The following is a 20,177-nucleotide window of genomic DNA, read 5'->3' as shown; positions in this document are numbered from 1 at the left end:
TAGGGCACGAGGATAGTGGCCCACTGTGTGAAAAGCCCAATAAAGGTGGCTGAAGGTACAGGCTCTGGATTTGTTGCTTTGCATTCGAAAGGCATGCTTGTGTGCAAGTTATTTACTAACTCTGGGAACTGGCCAGCCCTGGGAGGGGCAGTCTCCGTAGGAACAGCAAGGACCCACCCAGTGGTCAGAGGATCAGAATACAGGAAATAAGACACGATTAAGACAGCCTTGCCTTGTTCTCAATCTTAGGCAAACATTCGGTCTAAGTATGCTAATTGTAGGGTTTCTGTCATGCTCTTTATCAAGTTAAGTAGTTTCCCTCTATTCCAAAGTTGTTTTTATCATGAATGGATGTTAGATTTTGTCAAATACTTTTTCTCATCGATATGATCATATACTTTTTCTTCTTTAGCATGTTAATACAGTGGATTACGTTGGTTGTGGATGAAGCAGTTTTGCAAACCTGGAATTAAATCCCCTTGGCCATGGTGTATAATTCTTTTTATACATTGTCAGATTCAATTTGTTAATATTTTGTTGAGGTTTTTTATGCCTAAGTTTGTGAGACATTAATTCTCCAGAAGCAATCTCATTTCTATATATTAACAATAAATACCAGTCTGTAGGTTTTCTTTACTTGTACTGTCTTCATCCGGTTTTGGTATCAAGAATACCAACAACAACAAACAATCCAAATAAATGTGACCTTAAGAGTCACCCAAACTACCCTCACATTGTTTGTTGAATTATGGCAGTGGCCATATTTTTATCCTGAGTTTTACTACCAGCAATTATTGTATTTATTGAGAACCTAACATTCTTGGTGTATTATGTTTATTTAATGCAGTACCTGATAATGCAATTCTCATTTTTTTTCCTACTTAAAAAATATCAATTCCTTGAGAAAAGGAGCCAGGGCTGTGCAAGGCTTATATGCTCAATTTATTTGTTATAACCAATCATGTGCCTGACTAGTAAAATGAGATTTACAATTAAATACAGTGACTTAACAACAAAGGGCTCAAAAATGAAAATCCAAACCAAACCAAACCAATTAAAAAACCAAAAGAGTAAGTTTCACAGGAATCTTAAAATCAAACTGAGTAATCCCCACACTGTGATTAAAGTTTAAAGTCTTTTTCCTTGCATGAAAATGAAATATGAATAATTACACAATTATAGACTATATTCAAAAATATATTAAGATTCATGATCTTCTAGTGATGAGTACACAAATACTGCTTTATTTGGCTGAATTATCTAACAATGTTATTAGCACTTTATGATAAGAACACGTAAGAGGGAAGAGATGGGAACATATGTATAACTGATTCACTTTGTTATAAAGCGGAAACTAACACACCATTGTAAAGCAATTATACTCCAATAAAGATGTTTAAAAAAAAAAAAACATCCCCCACACGATACTCTGCATTTTTCTGTTATTATGAGCAATTTTAGATATCCTCTTTTTTCCTTCCCCTTCCATAGACTGTTCATATGCCCTTATTATCTTAATATCATTCTGAGTCTTACATCCTTTTATTCTTGAAAATATACTACGTTGGCAGGCTTGAATTTTTGTACCAATAATGTTAAGTTTACTATTAACCACAAACCTGGCCAAATGCCTACTGCCTTTCAGAAGCTACCATATTTATCATTCATTCCAAGTGACTATTTTGGTTTTTATTTTCATTTATTTATACAGCACACCTAATTCTTCTAAGTGGTCAGTTAATAGTTTACAAAACCTAGACCAGATGAAATCCAGGAGTATTAAGGCTTTGAAGGTGTGTTTTAATTTAATTTTAAAAAGAATTAAGATTCCTTAAACTCTATAGCAGCATACCCATCCTTCCAAGCATTCCAAAACTCTGAAGGGCAGACAGAATTTTCTGTTACTACAAACATAAAAATCATTGCAGAGCTCACGAACATTTCAAATTATGAACAATGCAGACCTGGAACTGCCTTTCCATGGAGTTGTCCTCTTAAAGAGTTAGTTTTTCAGATATTTTTCTAGAGAGTAGTTTACTGGAGGTGAATAAAATGAATTCAGTGCTATACAAAATAGTAACAATTTTTATTTACAAATTAATAAACTATAATAAACATGACCAAACAACAAAGAAAGTTATTGGCTTCTATTCATTATGGCTAGAAATATAAATTATTTAAACAAGTATCTAAATCTGCCTCCTGCTTCCAGATAAATTAATGTATTGCATATACATATTTTCAAGTTGTTCCTAACTCTTATTCAGACTTAAGACTTGGTCACTCCTCTATTTTTTACATAGAATTATAAACAGTCTTTAAAAAAAGCTAGCAGAGTAATAAATATAAAAATTTTATACATCCTATAATCTGAATTATGATTAATCTGTGGAAATACACAGTACAAATCTATCAATCACACACAATTAGGTCTAACTGTTATATACAGAAAATAAATTTTACAACAGTCAGTTTTTACTCATATTCTTGAAAGGTATAGCACTATTCCCAATAAGTATTCCTTCCATCACTTCTGTATACTTCATACATTCTCAAACCAAAAAGAAACAACATACACCTATTTGACTTTTTGCTTTTTTCTTGCTTGAAACTGCTCTGTTTTGTTTTTTACAGATTTAATCAACATTGACAAGGCAGGATCAATGGATCTCTTGTGTGATTCCTTCTGAATTTCACTCTCTTTTTTCTTTATTGCCTGAGTAAGTTCTTGTTCTTTTTGTTCTCTCTGATGGGCTTTCTCCTCAAGGATTTTTTCCATAGCTTTTGTTTTCTTGAAATTAGGATCTGAAGGATCCAAATTGAACAAGTGGGAAGTATACATTGCCTGAAACCGTGCATCCTTAACATTGACCTGCAAATCCAAAAGGAAAACATAAATAAATAAAATTAGCAAACCAAAAGGCCCAGAAATGGGACCAAATTTCGAAAGTAAGTGAGTTGATTATATAAAATACAAACGTGGGCGTTTTGCATTGATTCATTAGAAAACTGTTCTCCCACAGATCTTCAATGGAGTTTTTGTTTGTTTGTTTGTTTTTTTGCGGTACGAGGGCCTCTCACTGTTGTGGCCTCTCCCGTTGCGGAGCACAGGCTCCGGATGCGCAGGCTCAGCGGCCATGGTTCACAGGCCCAGCCGCTCCTCGGCATGTGGGATCTTCCCGGACCGGGGCACGAACCCATGTCCCCTGCATCGGCAGGCAGACTCTCAACCACAGCGCCACCAGAGAAGCCCTTCAAGGGAGTTTTAAGGTTTATTCCTGAACCGCAATGTGCAGGGCACACTGTTTTTCATCACACAACGACAATATCCTTGAAAGGGAACTATCCTAGTTTATGTATACAATGGCCTGGAACGACACCAGCCACTTAGACCGAGCGTCTGGAGGAGGGGAATGACCCCTGGAGTAGGCAGGCTCCTCCACGCTTACAGTGTGAAACCTCTTTCTGGCTGGGATAATTAAGCCGATAATTAAGCCAATGGTATCTCCTGCTGGAGTTTTGTGCAGTCATTGCATTCTGAGTACATTAAACTTTTTTTCAACCTTCGTGCTAAAATGAGCAGCTACTGAGGGCAATTCATACAGCAAAAGATTTAAAGATTAAAATGGGAAAGATGGCACCCCTGAGACCAAGATCCGGTCAGATACAAGCCCCGAATTTATCCTTTATCTTTCTACAAGAACACTGTGGTCCTACATGTTAAGAGTGTACCCTTAACTCCAGCCAGGTCTTCAAGTATTGCCAGGCACAGGGGTGACCAGCCAGAAAGGGAGCATGACTCACTGCCACCCATCATTCCCATGCGAAAAATGAGTCCACCGGGAGATGGACTGTAGAGTTACTTAGTTATAGTAAGGACAACAGACGTGATACCACCACCACCACCACCACGACACTCATGAAAAATGTTTTTATGCATGATGATTAGTGTGTGGAGACAGTTCTCAAAATAGAAGATCTGACTACAAATCATTCTTTGTTTTTAACTTTTCATAAGAAAATCAATTCACCAAAAAGTTCAGTGGAACAGTACACACATGGAGCTGACTTAACAGAAACCGGAGCTACACAGTGGTTTCAAAGTCCCTCTCCACGCTACTTAGAAGTTATCTGTACGCCCCTCTCAATTCTCTAAACAACTTCAAAATCTCTCCCATCTTCTTCTGGGTCTATTCTTCCATGCTAATGGATGGAAGTCATCAAATAGTTCCTGACAGCTGTTGTAGGTTTTCTGTACAGGGTTCAAACTCATGCATGGGGACTGTGTGGTCACTAGAAATATGTACTTAGCAAAAAGAGGGAAAAGAGGGAGCAACGGAAACAAGAAACAAAGCAATTAAAAAAGCATGGCCTACTGCACTGGCCTTTGCACACAGAATGTGACGCAATGTGACGTGAACCTGCTATTTCTCAGTCAGGCTTAATGATGCAGAACTTTCCCAGTGTGAGCATCACAGTGCATGTGATTCTAACACTAAAAGCTACATATTTTGGTGCAACATGGCTACCAAAATAGAAGCCAACTACATCACCTGGTGCTCAACCAAAGAAACACCCCATGGATGAACTGGCTGTGTTGGGCTGAAAGATGGTAGCTTTGGCTCCATGCTCAATTTTTTTTTTTTTTTTTTTTTTTTTTTTGCGGTACGCAGGCCTCTCACTGCTGTGGCCTCTCCCGTTGGGGAGCACAGGCTCCGGACGCACAGGCTCAATGGCCATGGCTCACGGGCCCAGCCGCTCCGCGGCATGTGGGATCTTCCTGGACCGGGGCACGAACCCGTGTCCCCTGCATCGGCAGGCGGACTCTCAACCACTGCGCCACCAGGGAAGCCCTAAGACGCTCAATTTTTATCTCCAGAGCTGACTTTAGATATAACACCAGCTTTAAGAAGATAATGACTATTGTCCCTGGTTACCTCAAAGTCATCCTCCAATAATTCCTTCTTCTTCATAAGCTGTTTTTTCTTCTTTTTGCTCAGATTCTGGTGCTCCACAATCTTGTTATAATTGAAGTGTTTCTTGCTCTCTTCCTCCTCATCCATCACAAGCAAAGCCATTTCAGCCTGTGGAGAGAAAAAAGAGTTCAAATATACAACAGTGCTTTTCTTTCCCTAAACAGGAGTATAGGGCACAGATATCCCCCCAGGAAAGGAGAACCGAGCCACCAATGCTCCGGGATAACACTTGTCATCCGTAAACTGATTGTGGATTACCAGAATTCAAAACGAAACCCAGAGATCTCTGTACAGTAATGGGTATAATTTTTAGAAGCAACATCACTGACAGCAGGAAGCTTTATCTAAAATCCAGACCATATTTCACCTAGTGTAACTGGTAGTAGGCTGTAGAAATAAGAGTTCTCAAGTCTCCCAAATAAAAATTTCTCATTTTCAGTTTGTTCTTTTTAAGCAGACACTAAATCTAGCAAACATGTAGTATTTTGTGATACAAACTAGACTTTCCAAACATGCTTTAGGAACAAGGAATTCCTTTTTTCTTTTGCTTTTTTTTGGCCTTTACTTCTTCAATGTTGACACATTTCTATGAAGGCAGGATCTTAATATTTGCTTCTGTAAACTAATATAATGCTTGTTTCTACTAAATAGGTATTTTCTACTGACCATGGGATTAAATGTAAACCTTCAAGAATCAAGTAAACAACCATGTACACTAGAGAAAATACAGAGTGTGCTATGAGATTCCTGTGAATCTTCCTCCATTACCACTTTAGACTGCTTTAATTATGTCTCCCTTCCACCACCAGTACCCGCAGTTGGCTTTCTTTTTAGAGCCATTTTCTACAAAAGAAAGGTTTTCTTTTGCTCCTTAACTCTGTGAACATTACTGCACATGCAGTAAAACATGCATTAAGATGCAGAGTTTAGGTGACCAGTCAGACTCCCTTCTAGACAGTGCTATGAACATCAGTCTTGTGAACATTGTTGACTCCAATTCCTGTCTCAGAAAAAATACATATTACTCTGTGCCATGGATCTTTGGAGGCACTGAAGCATAAAGTTCACTACACTTCCAAGAAAGACTAATTTTGTACACTAAATTTATGTTATTTTCAATAATAAAAAGAGAGAAATGAGCATTGAACAAGCCATAAAGCAAACCCTGTATTACAGGGTTTAAAACATGGCATTATTATTTTAAGGTTTTAATAGTACTATTTTTTTTGTCTCAGTTATAGTGAGACCAAATTAAAACTTGAATTAAATTATTGAATTAAAACTTATGGCATTATTATTTTAAGGTTTTTATAGTACTATGTTTTTTTGGTCTCAGTTATAGTAAGGGTTTTGAATTAAATTGAATTAAAACTTATGGCATTATTATTTTAAGGTTTTAATAGTACTGTATTTTTTTTTGGTCTCAGTTATAGTAAGGGTTTTTAATAATAAGATATTTTCCTCTTAATCACAAAGGGACATGCCTTGGGTTTGAGGTAAATTTTACCTTTGTACTAGCTGGATACTAGTTGGAGAAATTTGGTAAAAAGATGACATTTAAAAACTATGCTTGGGACTTCCCTGGTGGTGCAGTGGTTGGGAGTCCACCTGCCGACGCAGGCGACGCGGGTTCGTGCCCCCGTCCGGGAGGATCCCACGTGCCGCGGAGCAGCTGGGCCTGTAAGCCATGGCCACTGAGCCTGCGTGTCCGGAGCCTGTGCTCCGCAATGGGAGAGGACTGTGTACCGCAAAAAACAAAAACAAAAAAAACTATGCTGCTGAAATTCTTATTTATAAATTCGTAACTAAAATAAGTTTTTTTTTTTTTATTAGGGATACTGGAAACACATGGATAACTCCACTTGAACTGTACATATCAATTATCCACTAAGCATGTAACCATGACCATGTCTTACCTTTTGTCTTTCTAGTTCAGCTTGTTCCTCTGGAGATGTGCCATCTTTTGCAGATTTTGTTGATTTCTTCTTTTCTTTTATACCTGGCACAACAAACCAACATAGGAGGGTTAAAAATTATAAGACTATCACAGCAACAATCTGTTTATACTATTTTATTTTAAAAATTTTGTTTATAACAAAAATGCAAGGTATCTATCAATAAATATATAGAAACTAAAGAAAGTAAAAAAATATTACTTAGATGACTATGGGTATGAATGGAATAATAATAGTCTGGAGGGGATAAGTAAATATTACAAAGAAGGAATTTCTTCTGAAAGTAATGTATAATTATATATACATCAGCTAAAAAAGAAAAATCATAAGATCATTTCAACAGATACAGAATAAGTACTTGATAAAATTCAACATCCACTCATGACAAAATATATACATTTAATAAAATTCTATTCAAGGAAATCTTTACAAAGATTAACAAGATAGATTTGATATACATGTAATACAGTGTGCTGAACTGTACTACAAAGTGAAAATAAAAACACTGTACTACATAATGAGAAAAATAGAACAGTTGGCTTAGTATGTAATAAAATGTAGCATCATACATCACTGGAAAAAGAAAGGATTATTCAATAACTGGTGCTAGGCAATTTGTTTTATTCTGCAAAAAAAAATATGAGCTATAGATGCATCGCATAATTTACAGGAAAATAAAATGCAGATGTATTAAAGAGTTAAACATTAGGAAAAAAAACCCTATGAGAAAATACAAGGGAACAGCTACCTGATCTTAAATAGAAGGAATGTTTTCTTAGTGTAAGAATAATAGGAGAAATCACAAAGGGAAAAAAAACAAAACACAGGTAATTTTAATATATAAACTCTTAAAACTCATCAGCAAAATGAAAAATTCATCTCTATAATGACAATTTGACGATAACTACCTGTAAGTAAAAGTTTAACAAAACTCTTTCTCTTTCTCTAAAGATAAATTTGATCTTTGTTTAACTTTCTGGTTCTATTATTATTAAACAAAATTACTCATGGGAAAGCTGGCTCCTGAGTAGAAAACTGACTATATTTTCAGGCACTCAGGGACTTCTGGAGAACACAAGGTGTTAGATGAGGCAGTAACACACGCAGTTAAGGGCACTTGACTCAGGAGCAGCTGGCCTGGGTTTAAATTCTGGCTCAACTACATTCTAGCTGCAGCAGTTTGTGCTTGTGTCCTTATCTGTAAAGTGGGGATTATAATACTTGCACCTACCTCCTAGGGTTATTGTGATGACTAAATACACTAAAAAATGTTAAGAGCTTAATGTCTGGCACATGGTGCTATAAACTGCTTGCTATCACTGTTATAATAGTCTGACTATACATATATAAGGTATCTTGGGTTCCTTGGTGATCAAGCAGATGCTTTGAGTTTTCTTCCTTTTTTTGTCTGTTGGGAGGGGTTCAGGGAGAATTGGTGTCAAAGTATGAAGAACTACTCTGAAGAGTAAGAAGGTTCAGAATCCACAAAGACATGTTCTGTTACTCTCGAATGTTATTACACAATCTCAACCTTCTCTGAGCTGCTGGACACTGTCTTATTTGGATAAGTTGAGTTCTCTCCTTCCAAATGCAGAGAAACCAGTGGTCTCTAAAGTATTAACAACAATTAATGCTTCTACAGCACTTACTAGGCACCAGAAAGTACTGCTGTTTTATTCCATTTTATACAGGAACTGCTTTAGTCCTCACAACAATGCTATGAGGTAGATTCTGTTATTTATTACAATCTTCACACTGTGGGTGAGGAAACTGAAACACAGAGAGGTTAAGCAATTTGTCTCAAGGTGAGTAAGTAAAGGAACCATGATTCAAACCCGAGCACTCCAGCTCAGGCTCTCTGTTAATCACCCATACTTCACCCCTTCGCTACCAAATGTCATTCTCCCTGGAAGAGCCATTTCCATTTAAAATGCATTTTGTTGTAAAATAATAAAGTAAAATTCACAGAACATATAATGATGGCTGAACAACCGCAGCTAATGGGGGATAACAGGAAGTAGAGAGAAGCTTTAGAAGCTGCTCCACGTGCACTAGCCCTGCTGCACTAAGGCAGCCCTGCCTAGCTGAGAGAACACACCTGCACATAAGTGTGGCCTCGTTCACCCCTCACTGCTACCAAGGCGCCTGTCTGCACTTTTAAGAAGAAATATCATTATATGTAGCCCTTCCCCTAAGTGAGATAGTGCTCCTATCTCAAATGTTTTTCAGGGAATGATGTATCTGCTTTAAGATTATAACCTTTTCTCTGTTGTAAGTACGTGCACGTATTTATACATATAAATATCATCAAGGGTCCATTTTCTTAGGGTCTGACTCCCACACCCTAAGTTTACCTCTGCTCTCTTAAGGCAATAGCTCCTTTTGAAGTGAATGGACAAGTGACACATGCAGAAGATCATTCTGTGGCAGGGGAAAAAAATCAGGCTGTATATGATTAATACATAAAGGAGATAAAGATCTTCACATACAGCTGTGGGAAATAATTTCAAAGAGCCCACAATGAACTGTTCCGGATTTTATAACAACCTGGTGAAAAGCCATAAAAATAAACTTGAAAGGAAGACTGCAGCAAGAGAGGAAAAAAATCTCCAAGATGGTCAGGGCTAAAAATGATATCCAATTTTAGTGTGATGAAAATTTCTTTGCTCATGAAGAATTTACTGTGTGCTACATTGAACTGTTTAGTCAGAAGATAAATAATGTGTAGAGACCCTTTCTGCACTGTTAACAAGATCATATTAGGTGGGCATATCTTTATTTTTTTAAAAAAAGCATTTAAAAAAAAAAGGCATTTTCCCTTTGGAAAGCTTTCAGACCTAATTTAGTGAAGAGTACTAGGGAAATGAAAGTCCCTGTTCTGAAACGTTATCTTTATTTTTCAGTGAATCTTTTGGCAAGTAAGAGTCCACATCTCCTGGGACTGTGGCAAAAAGGACATATAGATGATTCTAATAAGCTGAATATTAACAGAGACTTGAAATTGGGTGTTAGGGTTTTATAGTTAAGAAAAAAAAATCTGGGCTTCCCTGGTGGCACAGTGGTTGAGAGTCCGCCTGCTGATGCAGGGGACACGGGTTCGTGCCCCGGTCCGGGAAGATCCCACATGTCGCGGAGCGGCTGCGCCCGTGAGCCATGGCCACTGAGCCTGCGTGTCCGGAGCCTGTGCTCCGCAACGGGAGAGGCCACAACAGTGAGAGGCCCGCGTACCGCAAAAAAAAACCCCAAAAACTAAACAAGCCTTACTGAGGCCACTATCCCTTTAAGCAAAAAAAGGTAACAATACATCCATGGAAAAAGATGTGCTGCAAACAATTGATCTGTAAAAGGAGTAGCTGTTAAAGAAATTCCATTTTCCATTACTTGTAATGTCAGAGAATTGTTCCCATAAAAAAGTTCTTCCAGAGTGTTCAGTTGAGAGCTTCTTGTGAGAGAGCAGTTAAGAGAGTTCACTGGAGGGCAGACTGCTCTCCATACTGACCAGACAGGAGTGGTAAGCCCCCTAGCAATTTACTCTTTAGCAGCAAGTTCCTGCACCCAAGATCACTTGTCCATCATCAGATAATCTTCCTCTGGACCGAGGCATTCTGGCTTTGCTTGGAAAGCTAGCAAGTCCTTGTGTCCAGCTCTTATACATATGGATCCTGGCTCTGGCTTTGGTCTTTACACAACGCACTTGTAGAGTTACAAAAAGTAAAAGGGAGCCATTAGGATTCAGGTTCTATCATCTACAACTGGCCCTTGTGCAATTCAACCACGTTTTCAGTTCACTCCTCTATAAAGTGGGCTAAAGTTTGGATTAGAGGACAGAATGCATATAAGAGCATTTGTAAACTGTAAAACTACATATGAGCAGTATACTGTAAGCACCCAGCATACTGGCTGAATGAATCAAATATGTGTGCCTTATTATTAGATTTTCATGGTGGTTTATCAAATATCTAAAGTTGTCAAGACAAAGGATACATTCTAATAGGGTATATTTAACATGTGATGTACTTTATTTCACTCCTACTTCTTCAAAAACAAAATCTTATCAAACAGTTTATGCAATTAGCACTAAGCAAATTTCTCCAATACTTCATTTCTACAAGAAAAAATAACTTTTAACTCATTCTAGAAATACATTTTCAAAACTCTCATCTAATACTGAGTTTGCAGTTTAAAAAAAAAATTATAGCAAATTTACAGTGTAGGGGGTAAAAACTTAAAAGGAAAAATTAGAAAAGATTTCTAGTACTCATATTGGCTCCTAACCCAAGCCAAACACCAGGTCTGGCATCAGTAACTGAACTCAATTTCTCCATATTTTGAAGAGCGTGTAAGTTTAGCTCTGGGATTGCCTAGGGCAAAGGTATCCTGGCTTAAAATGTCTCTGTCCTGCTCAACCATGGAGCTGAACTATACACCCTTCCAAACACTAATGCTTTTCCCTCCTATTTCACGGCGGTTCCTTCTGTTTCATAAACTTTCCCCCTACCTTCCAGGTAGTACCTTCTCCAGGAGGACAGAGTACCTTACGCAGCCTCCTGACTTCAGAGCCCAAACCTGCACCTCCCTCTCTTACCAATGCTTTCTACCCCTTGTTCCACGGTTTGAAATACTATTTAGAGGCTACCGATTCCTAAGTCGGAATCTAGGAGTTATGCTAAATGCCTTCCTTATCCAAATAAAAAGATCGGCAAGTCCACCTCCAAAATATATCTAGAATCCCATTTACTTTTCTCCTTCCAATTCCATTACCGTCATGCTGTCTAGACCAACCATCACCTCTAGACCTCTACAAAAGCCTGGTCTCTCAGCTCTCACCAATGCCTTTCTTCAATCTGTTCTCTTTGCAGGACCCACAGTAGTATGTTAAAATGCATACCACATCACGTCACATCCTTGCTTTAAGACCCTTCACCGGCTTCCCACTGTCAGTAAAATCCAAATTTGTCACCGTGACACAAGGCCCTGCAGGGTCAATCCTGTGTCCCAGCAGGGCTATACCAAACTGCCCCTCTAACCATGCTCCAGCCACACTGGTATCTTTCCATTTCTCTGACACCAGTTCTTTCTCACCTCATAGCTGTTCTACCCATTTTCCTCTCATTTGCAATGCTCTTCCCCCAACTCTCTCTGCCTGACTCCTTCTCATTCTGCAGGTCTCAGCTCAAACGTCACCATCTCAGAGAAGCCTGCTTTGCCGACCCTATATAAAGAAAGCTACTCTCCTTCTTCCTCCCAGTTATATGCTCTGTATTACCCTATTTATTAGTTCCTTTAAAACAGTGATCATATTTGCATAATATTCTTATTTGTTTACCTGTTTAGCATGTCTTCCCTAAAACTATAATCTACTTAAAGGATGTAACTTAGCTTCTATTATTAGTGCTGTATCTCTAGCCTAGCAGAGTGCTCGGCACCTGGTAGGCACTCAAAAATATTTATTGATAGAATGAATAAACATGTCAAGATACCATTTTTTAGTCCTAACTTTATCTAAAAAAAAAAAAAATTCACTCTTTTGTTTTTCTTTTTCCTTAAAGCCCTTAAGCCCAGATATAAATAATTATTCCTAGAAAGTATGCTGAAATCAAAAGTATATCGAAAGCAAGCAAACGTAATCTGCATTTTCCCTTGGAACTTTGGATACTAACTTTAGGGAAAACTATTCACAATTTAAATGTGCTGATTCCAAGAAACAAGCTACCCAAGCCACCAAGCTATTTAACTTACTCTTTGAATCCTACCCCGAGTTCTGCAGTTTGACCAGATTTCACATGCCAAATGAAGCACTTTGGAATGAGAACAAGGAAACTATAATGCTTCGCATTTCTCTGTTATAAACTTGGTTTCCTGAAATCGGAGGATAAGGCTAAAATCCATCATCTTCTAGAAATGACTGCTCAGGTACGATAAAAAGCAGAATATGCTAAGTTTCCATTTCCCTTTCCAATTCCTAAGAATCTCACATCCTATAATAGACTTTATTCATCTTGATCTCCTTTTCATCAATAGAATGTCAGTGATAAAAGGCTATAACAACCAAGAAATAATTTTGAGCAATTTTGACTTTCCTGCTGAGAACTATTCTGGCCCACTAGTCACAAGGGACAAGAAGCAGGGAAACTTCATAAAATCCTTCTCTTTACAATGCCAGCTTGGAGTTGCTCCAGCAACAAGCCTTTGGGGTTCATGTGTGTGGTATGCAGAGCAGGGGGAAGCAAAATGCATGAGAACAAATGGAAAATGCTTACAGTGGTCCTGCACTGACTTGTCCAAGTATGGCCTGAACCTTACCACACACTTTTATACACACACACAATTTATACATACCAAAAAGGTAAGAATGAAAGCATTCAGGAAAGAATGACTGGTGCATGCGCAATGGAAACAAAGCTCCCTGGATATAGGAAATCAGATACCTGATAGTTTAGGGATTCAAGGAAAAAGGGGAGGAAGCTGGCTTTCAGCTACAATGAAGCTCATAATGAAGCAGAATAAATGAAAAGGGGATAAAATGAAACATAGATGCTTTTGTCTATTTGAGCCGAAAAGCTTTCATACTATGAATGAAACCCTGTTTCACACATGTAAATCATGTAAAAATTAAAAAAAATCATACACATATCCACAAATATATAAACAAATTTATTCCATGCTTTCAATTCTTCATAGTCTGTGCAAAGAGAGACGTAGAATGGATGTGTTATAATAAAGCAGTGAAGGCACTCAAAAATATGACTTCCTTTTTTTCCTCATCCTTTTATAGTCAATCTGTCTATAAGGGTATTTCCCAGAAAGGCAATCTCCAGTAAACTGTTAAATTAATATTACCCAAAGTTTCCTATAATGAAATTATTTCTTGTATGTACAGGGGGCATGCTGACCCCTCCTGATCCGATCAATGGTTATATTCCATAGGACAAACTTGCTTATAAGCCACTAGGGAGCTATACAAATTCTAGGAATTTTATTTTTTATTTTTTTATTTTTTAGTGAAACAAAGTGTTTATCAGAAGGAAAAAGAGTTATGTGTGAATAGGCACACACAGGCGGACTTTAGATTCCAAGTGAAAACTACAAATATGGGCTGGCTTACCTATTTTTTTAGCTTCTTCGGCAAAGTATGGGTCATTCATATCAACATCAGAGGGAACTTCATCTTCACTGGCCTCTTCAGCAAGAGCCTTAAAGTTGAATATAAAAATACATACAGTTTATTATAAGGACCAAAATATACAAGCGTCAAGAAAAACCAAAAAAAAAAAAAAAAAAAGAAAAACCATACTTCTTTTAAATCAAGCAGTTCAATTTAAAATTAAAATAGTTTTTTAAATGGATCAGTTTATAAAATAACTCCTGAGTAACTCTTTTGTTTGTTCAACAAATACTTATGGAATACTTAGTAAATGCAGGAACTATGTAGGGCTTTTGAGAGAAATGAAAGTTATCAGATACATGGTTTTTGTCTTCAAAAATTTTACAATCTATTAAAAGAAGTTATAGACACATAAACAGACATATATATAGTAATAGTAATAGTAATTCAAGATAGGAAGTGCCAAAGAGACAAAAATAAAATACAGACATTCAAGGAGAAGAATACTTTGAGATGGGTGATCAGTGAAGAGAGGTGGCCTGCCTCATCTCTCACGAAACTAAGAAATGGCAGTGATTATCAATAGCTTGAAGTACTGCATTGTGGGTTATCTTTTAAATCATTAAAGCAATTCATCTGCTGGTTATTTAAAGAAAATGATAATGAACTTACCGTTCTCATCACCCAACTTCAACAATTACCTTGTTTTATCTATAATCCACTCATGAAAACTTTTGTGCTATTTTTAAGCACATCTGTTGGTTACATTTTCCCTAATCAAATCTGAACAGTTTACTAAATTAGTATATTTAAATTTTAAAAATCAAGTCTATAAAATACACAGAACATATGCAAACTGAGATCAGACTAACCAGATTGAGTTTATCCCCAGGAATCTAAAACATGAGTCGTTTCAACAAAAACATTTAGAATGCACATTGCTAAACATCATCCTACATGCTGAAGAAGACCCACCAAGCTCTAAAAAATATTCATTTTGATATTACTATCCTTTTAAGAACAAGGGCTTCTAAGAACTTTTTCACCAAACTATTATAACCAATTCATCAGTAATATGATGTTTCTAACAAAGATTATGAAATACTTATATAGCTAACCACATATTTATTCACATTTTTTAAACTGTTTTTTAGATCTAAATTATAGTATATCAACTATGGCGTATAAACATATTCATTTCTTTAGTAATAATTTCTCAATATCAAATTGAAGTCACGAAGAGGAAAAGGGGAAAAAGTATTTTTAACTTGAATTCTTGAAACTCTTCTATATGTGAAGAACCTGGGGAGGTGGAAGAGATCTGCTGGAATCACCAAGTCCAGTATAGAGCTGAGTCTAGAACAAACTGGGCACTCAACTGATGTATTTTTGATATTATTGATAAAATGAGTCCAGTCTAAGCCCAATGAAGGGAAAGCGTTAAAGCAGAAGATAATCTCAAAGCACCAAATGAAAATCAAAGACAATAGCTGCTAAAGATCTCAGAAAAGAATGACTACTTTATTGACCCCATAAAGACTCATTTGTAAGTCTTCCAATAAACTGATGGCTTAATAACTTGTGGAATTATTCCACTTAAAAGATATTTTACTGCCTGAGAGAGGCAGCATATCAATGGGGGCAGGGCTCTTACCTCATTTCCTCATTTTACTATCCATTTCCAAAAACACTGAGTATAACAGGAGTTCAAAACTCACTCCATTGCATCATTCAATTTTGTAGCCCTCTTTCAATATTGCAGCTCTTGTACCAAAAGCACAAGCTTACATCATACGGAGAGAAACAACACAATACAGTAGCAAGAGCACTGGAGCAAGAGATCTGGTTTCTGGTCTCAGCTTGGCCATTAACAAGCTGTGTATCCTCAGACGAATCACTTAATTTTCTACAACTATAAAACGTCAGGGTTGGACGAAAACTAATCATTTAAGATTCCTAAAAGTTGTAAAATTCTGTGATTAGTGATACCATCTTAAGACAATAAATGCATTGCTAGAATGCTGCATTTCGTTGACAAGATAGAGTACTCTTATTGGCAAAAACCCTAAGTGGTCTCTGCTATTACTAAGGACTCTAACTCTGGAAAGATGTTATCCCTGAATGATAGGAGTCAAATCAGATTTTTCACAGACAACATATTAGCACAGAGAAAATATCTCTGATAAAGGAATCTAATGACAATATGATGTTAAAAGATCTATACAATAAAATAATACTGAAAAGTGAAAAACGCAGCTTGAGAAACGGAAATACAAAGAAAAAATTTCATTCATGTTGAAAATTTCTCTATGTATACATCCTCAAGTAAAAATGTCTGTATGTACCTCTCTTCCTCAAAAACACAGAATAGAATCAAACTGTCTTACATCTAGAAATCGACTAAACTATGCATTTATTTAGGTAGCACATAAATGTAAAATATTAGAGCAAGGCAGTTAGGTTAAATGATACAGGCTTCGTGTATCATTATGCAGCCTTGCAGAAAACACTTCACCCACCGCAGTGAGTGGTCACATTATGAGATACTAGATGCCAAGCACCTGGTACCTTCTGATACTTAGTGGTTGCTCAATAATTATTCGTAATTATTCAGTCATGATTATCACTGATACCTTTTGTTTCTTTTTCAGTCTTTTTTTCTCTTTCTTCTTCTCTAAAAATTGTTCCCATGGGGTCAGTTTATCCTTTCCTTCCAATTTGTTTTTGACCATCTCTTCTGCACTTTCTTTAAGGCCTAAGAGAAAACACAGATAAGTTAGTTTAAAAGCTTCATTCACTGAAAAATGCAATTTACCAAAAAGGTTAATTTACATGTATTTACTAGAGTAACAAGATAAAATGCAACACTACAATGTCACAGAGTAATGTAGTATCAATCTATATCAAAGCTATTTCCCAACAACAAATGACAATAAACCTAACCAAACTGAAATGAACAAACCAACTCAGCAAATAAATATATGGTCAAGCTACTAAAGAAAACTCCTTTATTTAAGCTCAAAATTCACTTCTCTGTACTTAATTGAATTGCTTGAGACACTAAGAAAAATTCTGGAACAAAATCTTCTCAGGATATGACTACTAATTAATCTTGGGTAACAAAAGGTAAGTGGTCTTTAACATAATTATTTCTACTTGCTTCTTTGCCCAAGTAAAAGACTGTATTCCCTGGAAACTACAAGTGACTAACAAAAATTGATTAGTAAGGCAATCCCTGTTGAAATGCCCCAGGAAGAAAGAATTCCTGTAATTTCTCCTCAAGAACTCACTCTGTGAATCCACAACTTTAAGATCAAAAGGAGTATCAAGTTCAGATTCCACCTTGTATGTTTAAGTTCTTTCAATGATGTTATTCTATCTTGTAGTTATCTCTCAAGGTCCTTGTTCATTATATTCTGCAGTTCCTGATTCATGTGTCTAGGTGGCTTATGAAACAACTAGAGTGGGGTGAGAAGAAAGAAAAGGCCCCAAGGCTCATCTATCAGTTCATGAAGACCTCATTACTGTCAAAGTAAAGGAAACGTGACCACTGTGTTATCCCCTTTGATAATACAGATGTTTGTTTTACTCTGTAGTGTTTTGGGGAGGTCATGGTTGGGTTTGGGGAGAGGGAGTTTTAACATTTAGAGGACACAAAATCCATTAAAAAATTAATGGAATGAATCTAGAGACAAGGTCAACCCAGATTATCTTTCCAGATACATTCTAAATTCTAAGAAAGTGAAAACCATCCTAAGGATATAATAATTCCCCTTTCCCCAGATGAGTATACTGAGACTGAGAACGTTCAGCAACTTGCCTAAGAACACACAACTAGGAAGCCATACAGCTACAATTTTAACTCCTAACTGTCCTCTATACTATTACCAGATACATGTGAAATGCTGGTTTGATATAAAATAAAGAAACGTATAGCCCACGAATAAAATCTAAAGTTTTGGGCCTCAGGTTCCTTATCTGCAAAATGAGGTTAGTCTGGATCAGAAGCATGCAAATCCCTCCTCCCGCATACACCTTTTTTCTCCTAAAAGAAAATATTTGGTAGAAGTCCAAATATACAAAACAGCTGAAAGTGGTGCTTTGGGTCCTGAGCCCCAAAGAATAGCAGAAACAGCTGGAACAGATGATCTATAAGGTCCCCTCTTTGGCTCTTAAGCCAAGACTTAATCTCTAAATTTCTGTAAGTTAAAAAAGTATTAAGGTATATGCATACTCAAGGTTATGCAGATTTGTTTTCATGACATACTGCTGGTATGCCTGATTTATGGGATACTCTCTGATTTACGGGATGCCAAATCAGAAACACAACTCTCAATTCAAAAACGTTTCTTATAAGAAAAACACAATCACTTTACTAAACAGTTTTCAGGAGAAATGTGAACTGTATAAAACATGTCCAGATCTCTGACTGAATCAACAGATACACAGCACCTTAGGAAATGTAAACTTGGATCCTCAATTGGGAGAAAGAAGCAAATCCTGACAAAACAAGTTGAGTTCGAACAGCAAAATAAAACAATTTATATATTATGCCTGTGGGTCAGCACACAGTCCAGTCTCAAATTCTAAATGCACAGTATTGTGTTATTAAATATGATGTTTAAATAATAATCCTTAAGGTATTCTAATTTCCTCATATATTAAGAAAGATTTTATTACTCCAAAATACTCAATTAAGTAATATATTTAGAGTGTTTTTTCCCCCCGCCAAAATGTATTCTCTGGTTAATTTTAATCCTTGAAACTTAAACTCTGCTTCTATCTCGGCATGATGCTAAGAAAGGTGTTACTGTTTCTTTTAGGTGACTAGAACATTAGTTTAATGTGTCTCAATCTCTATGAACTACTCCACACGTGACTGGGTCTTGACATTTTTGGGGAATATGGATACCTTTAGAATTTGATAAAAACTATGGAATCTCTGGGACTTCCCTGGTGGTCCAGTGGTTAAGACCCCACGCTCCCAATGCGGGGGGCCAGGGTTTGATCCCTGGTCAGGGAACTAGATCCCGCATGCTGCAGCTAAGACCCAGTGCAGCCAAATGAATAAATAAATAATTTAAAAAGTAATAATAATAAAATGTAAAAAAAAAACCAAAAACCTATGGAATCTCTCTCTCAAACACTGTACTGGAAAAACTTGCATACAATGTTCAAAAGTTTATAAATCCTCAATGCTCATTTCTATGTAAGGATCCAAATGGCCTCAGGCAAACAGCATTACCAGGGCAACAGAGGTCTAGGAGAAGACGGGAGTCCATTTCCCACTATTTCAAAACTTATCACTGACATTTGTAGGTTCTACACCAGGGTTTCTCATTTCAGTACAACTGTCATTTTGGACCAGATAATTCTTTGTTGTGAAGGACTGTGCATTACAGAATGTTAAGCAATATATCTGGCCTCTCCACACTAGCTGACAGTAGCCCCCAGTTATGAAAATAAAAAAATCTCTCCAGAATTGCCAAATGTCCTCTAGGGAGCAAAATCACCCCTAGTTGAGAACCACTGTCCTAGACAATGATTAGAAGTCATTTCTTTCCTTCCCTTTTTCCTCCCTTCCCCTTCCCTTCCCTTCCTTCATTTTTTTGTGAAGGAAGGTGCAGCATTTATTGCAGGTGCCAAACAAGGAGTCCAGGGTAGCTAATGCTCAAAAAGCCTGAACTCCCCAATGGGTTTCAGCAAAGCATTTTTAAAGGCAAGGTGAGCGAGAAGAATCCCAGGGTATGTGATCAGCTCGTGTACAATTCTCTGATTGGTTGATGGTGAGGTAACAGGGTACTGTCATAGGCATTAACATTATCAATCCTTAGGCACGAGTAGGTCTGGGGGCTATGTGCTCATGGTCATCAAATAGTTAATTTCTTCCATTTGGTGGGGGTTTTAACATCTGTAAAACAACTCAGGAAATGTGCATTATATACTGTTATCTGCGTACTTCAGAGAGGAGCTAAAGCAGAGGACATGGGGGAGGGGTCTGTCTTAGGAAGGCCCCATAGGGTCATGCTCAGTTACAGTAGGAAAAAGATACTGAGTCAAACTTCAGTCACCATTAGTTCAAGATACCATAGGTTGTTTCTGAGGGAACCAAAAGGTGATATAGATCTGTTTCAGGACAGG

At 37.1% G+C, this 20,177-nt stretch overlaps 1 protein-coding gene across 2 annotated transcripts in view; it reads right to left on the bottom strand.

Annotated features, from left to right (window-relative positions):
• Positions 1 to 924: 924 nt before the first annotated feature.
• Positions 925 to 20,177, bottom strand: part of ESF1 (ESF1 nucleolar pre-rRNA processing protein homolog) — a 59,394-nt gene continuing 40,141 nt past the window's right edge. For both annotated transcript variants that reach the window (XM_004317024.4, XM_019941415.2), the window contains exons 10-14: positions 16,670 to 16,791; positions 14,037 to 14,124; positions 6,893 to 6,975; positions 4,938 to 5,084; positions 925 to 2,872 (exon numbers count right to left, since the gene is read on the bottom strand). In XM_004317024.4, the coding sequence (XP_004317072.2) occupies positions 2,579 to 2,872; positions 4,938 to 5,084; positions 6,893 to 6,975; positions 14,037 to 14,124; positions 16,670 to 16,791 (734 nt within the window). In that variant the 3' untranslated portion in view covers positions 925 to 2,578. The remainder of the gene's footprint in view (positions 2,873 to 4,937; positions 5,085 to 6,892; positions 6,976 to 14,036; positions 14,125 to 16,669; positions 16,792 to 20,177) is intronic.

This window comes from Tursiops truncatus, chromosome 15, assembly GCF_011762595.2.
Source record: "Tursiops truncatus isolate mTurTru1 chromosome 15, mTurTru1.mat.Y, whole genome shotgun sequence".
Taxonomy (NCBI): Eukaryota; Metazoa; Chordata; class Mammalia; order Artiodactyla; family Delphinidae; genus Tursiops; species Tursiops truncatus.
Note: the sequence above shows the minus strand (reverse complement) of the source record. Positions and strands in the feature narration are given on the sequence as shown.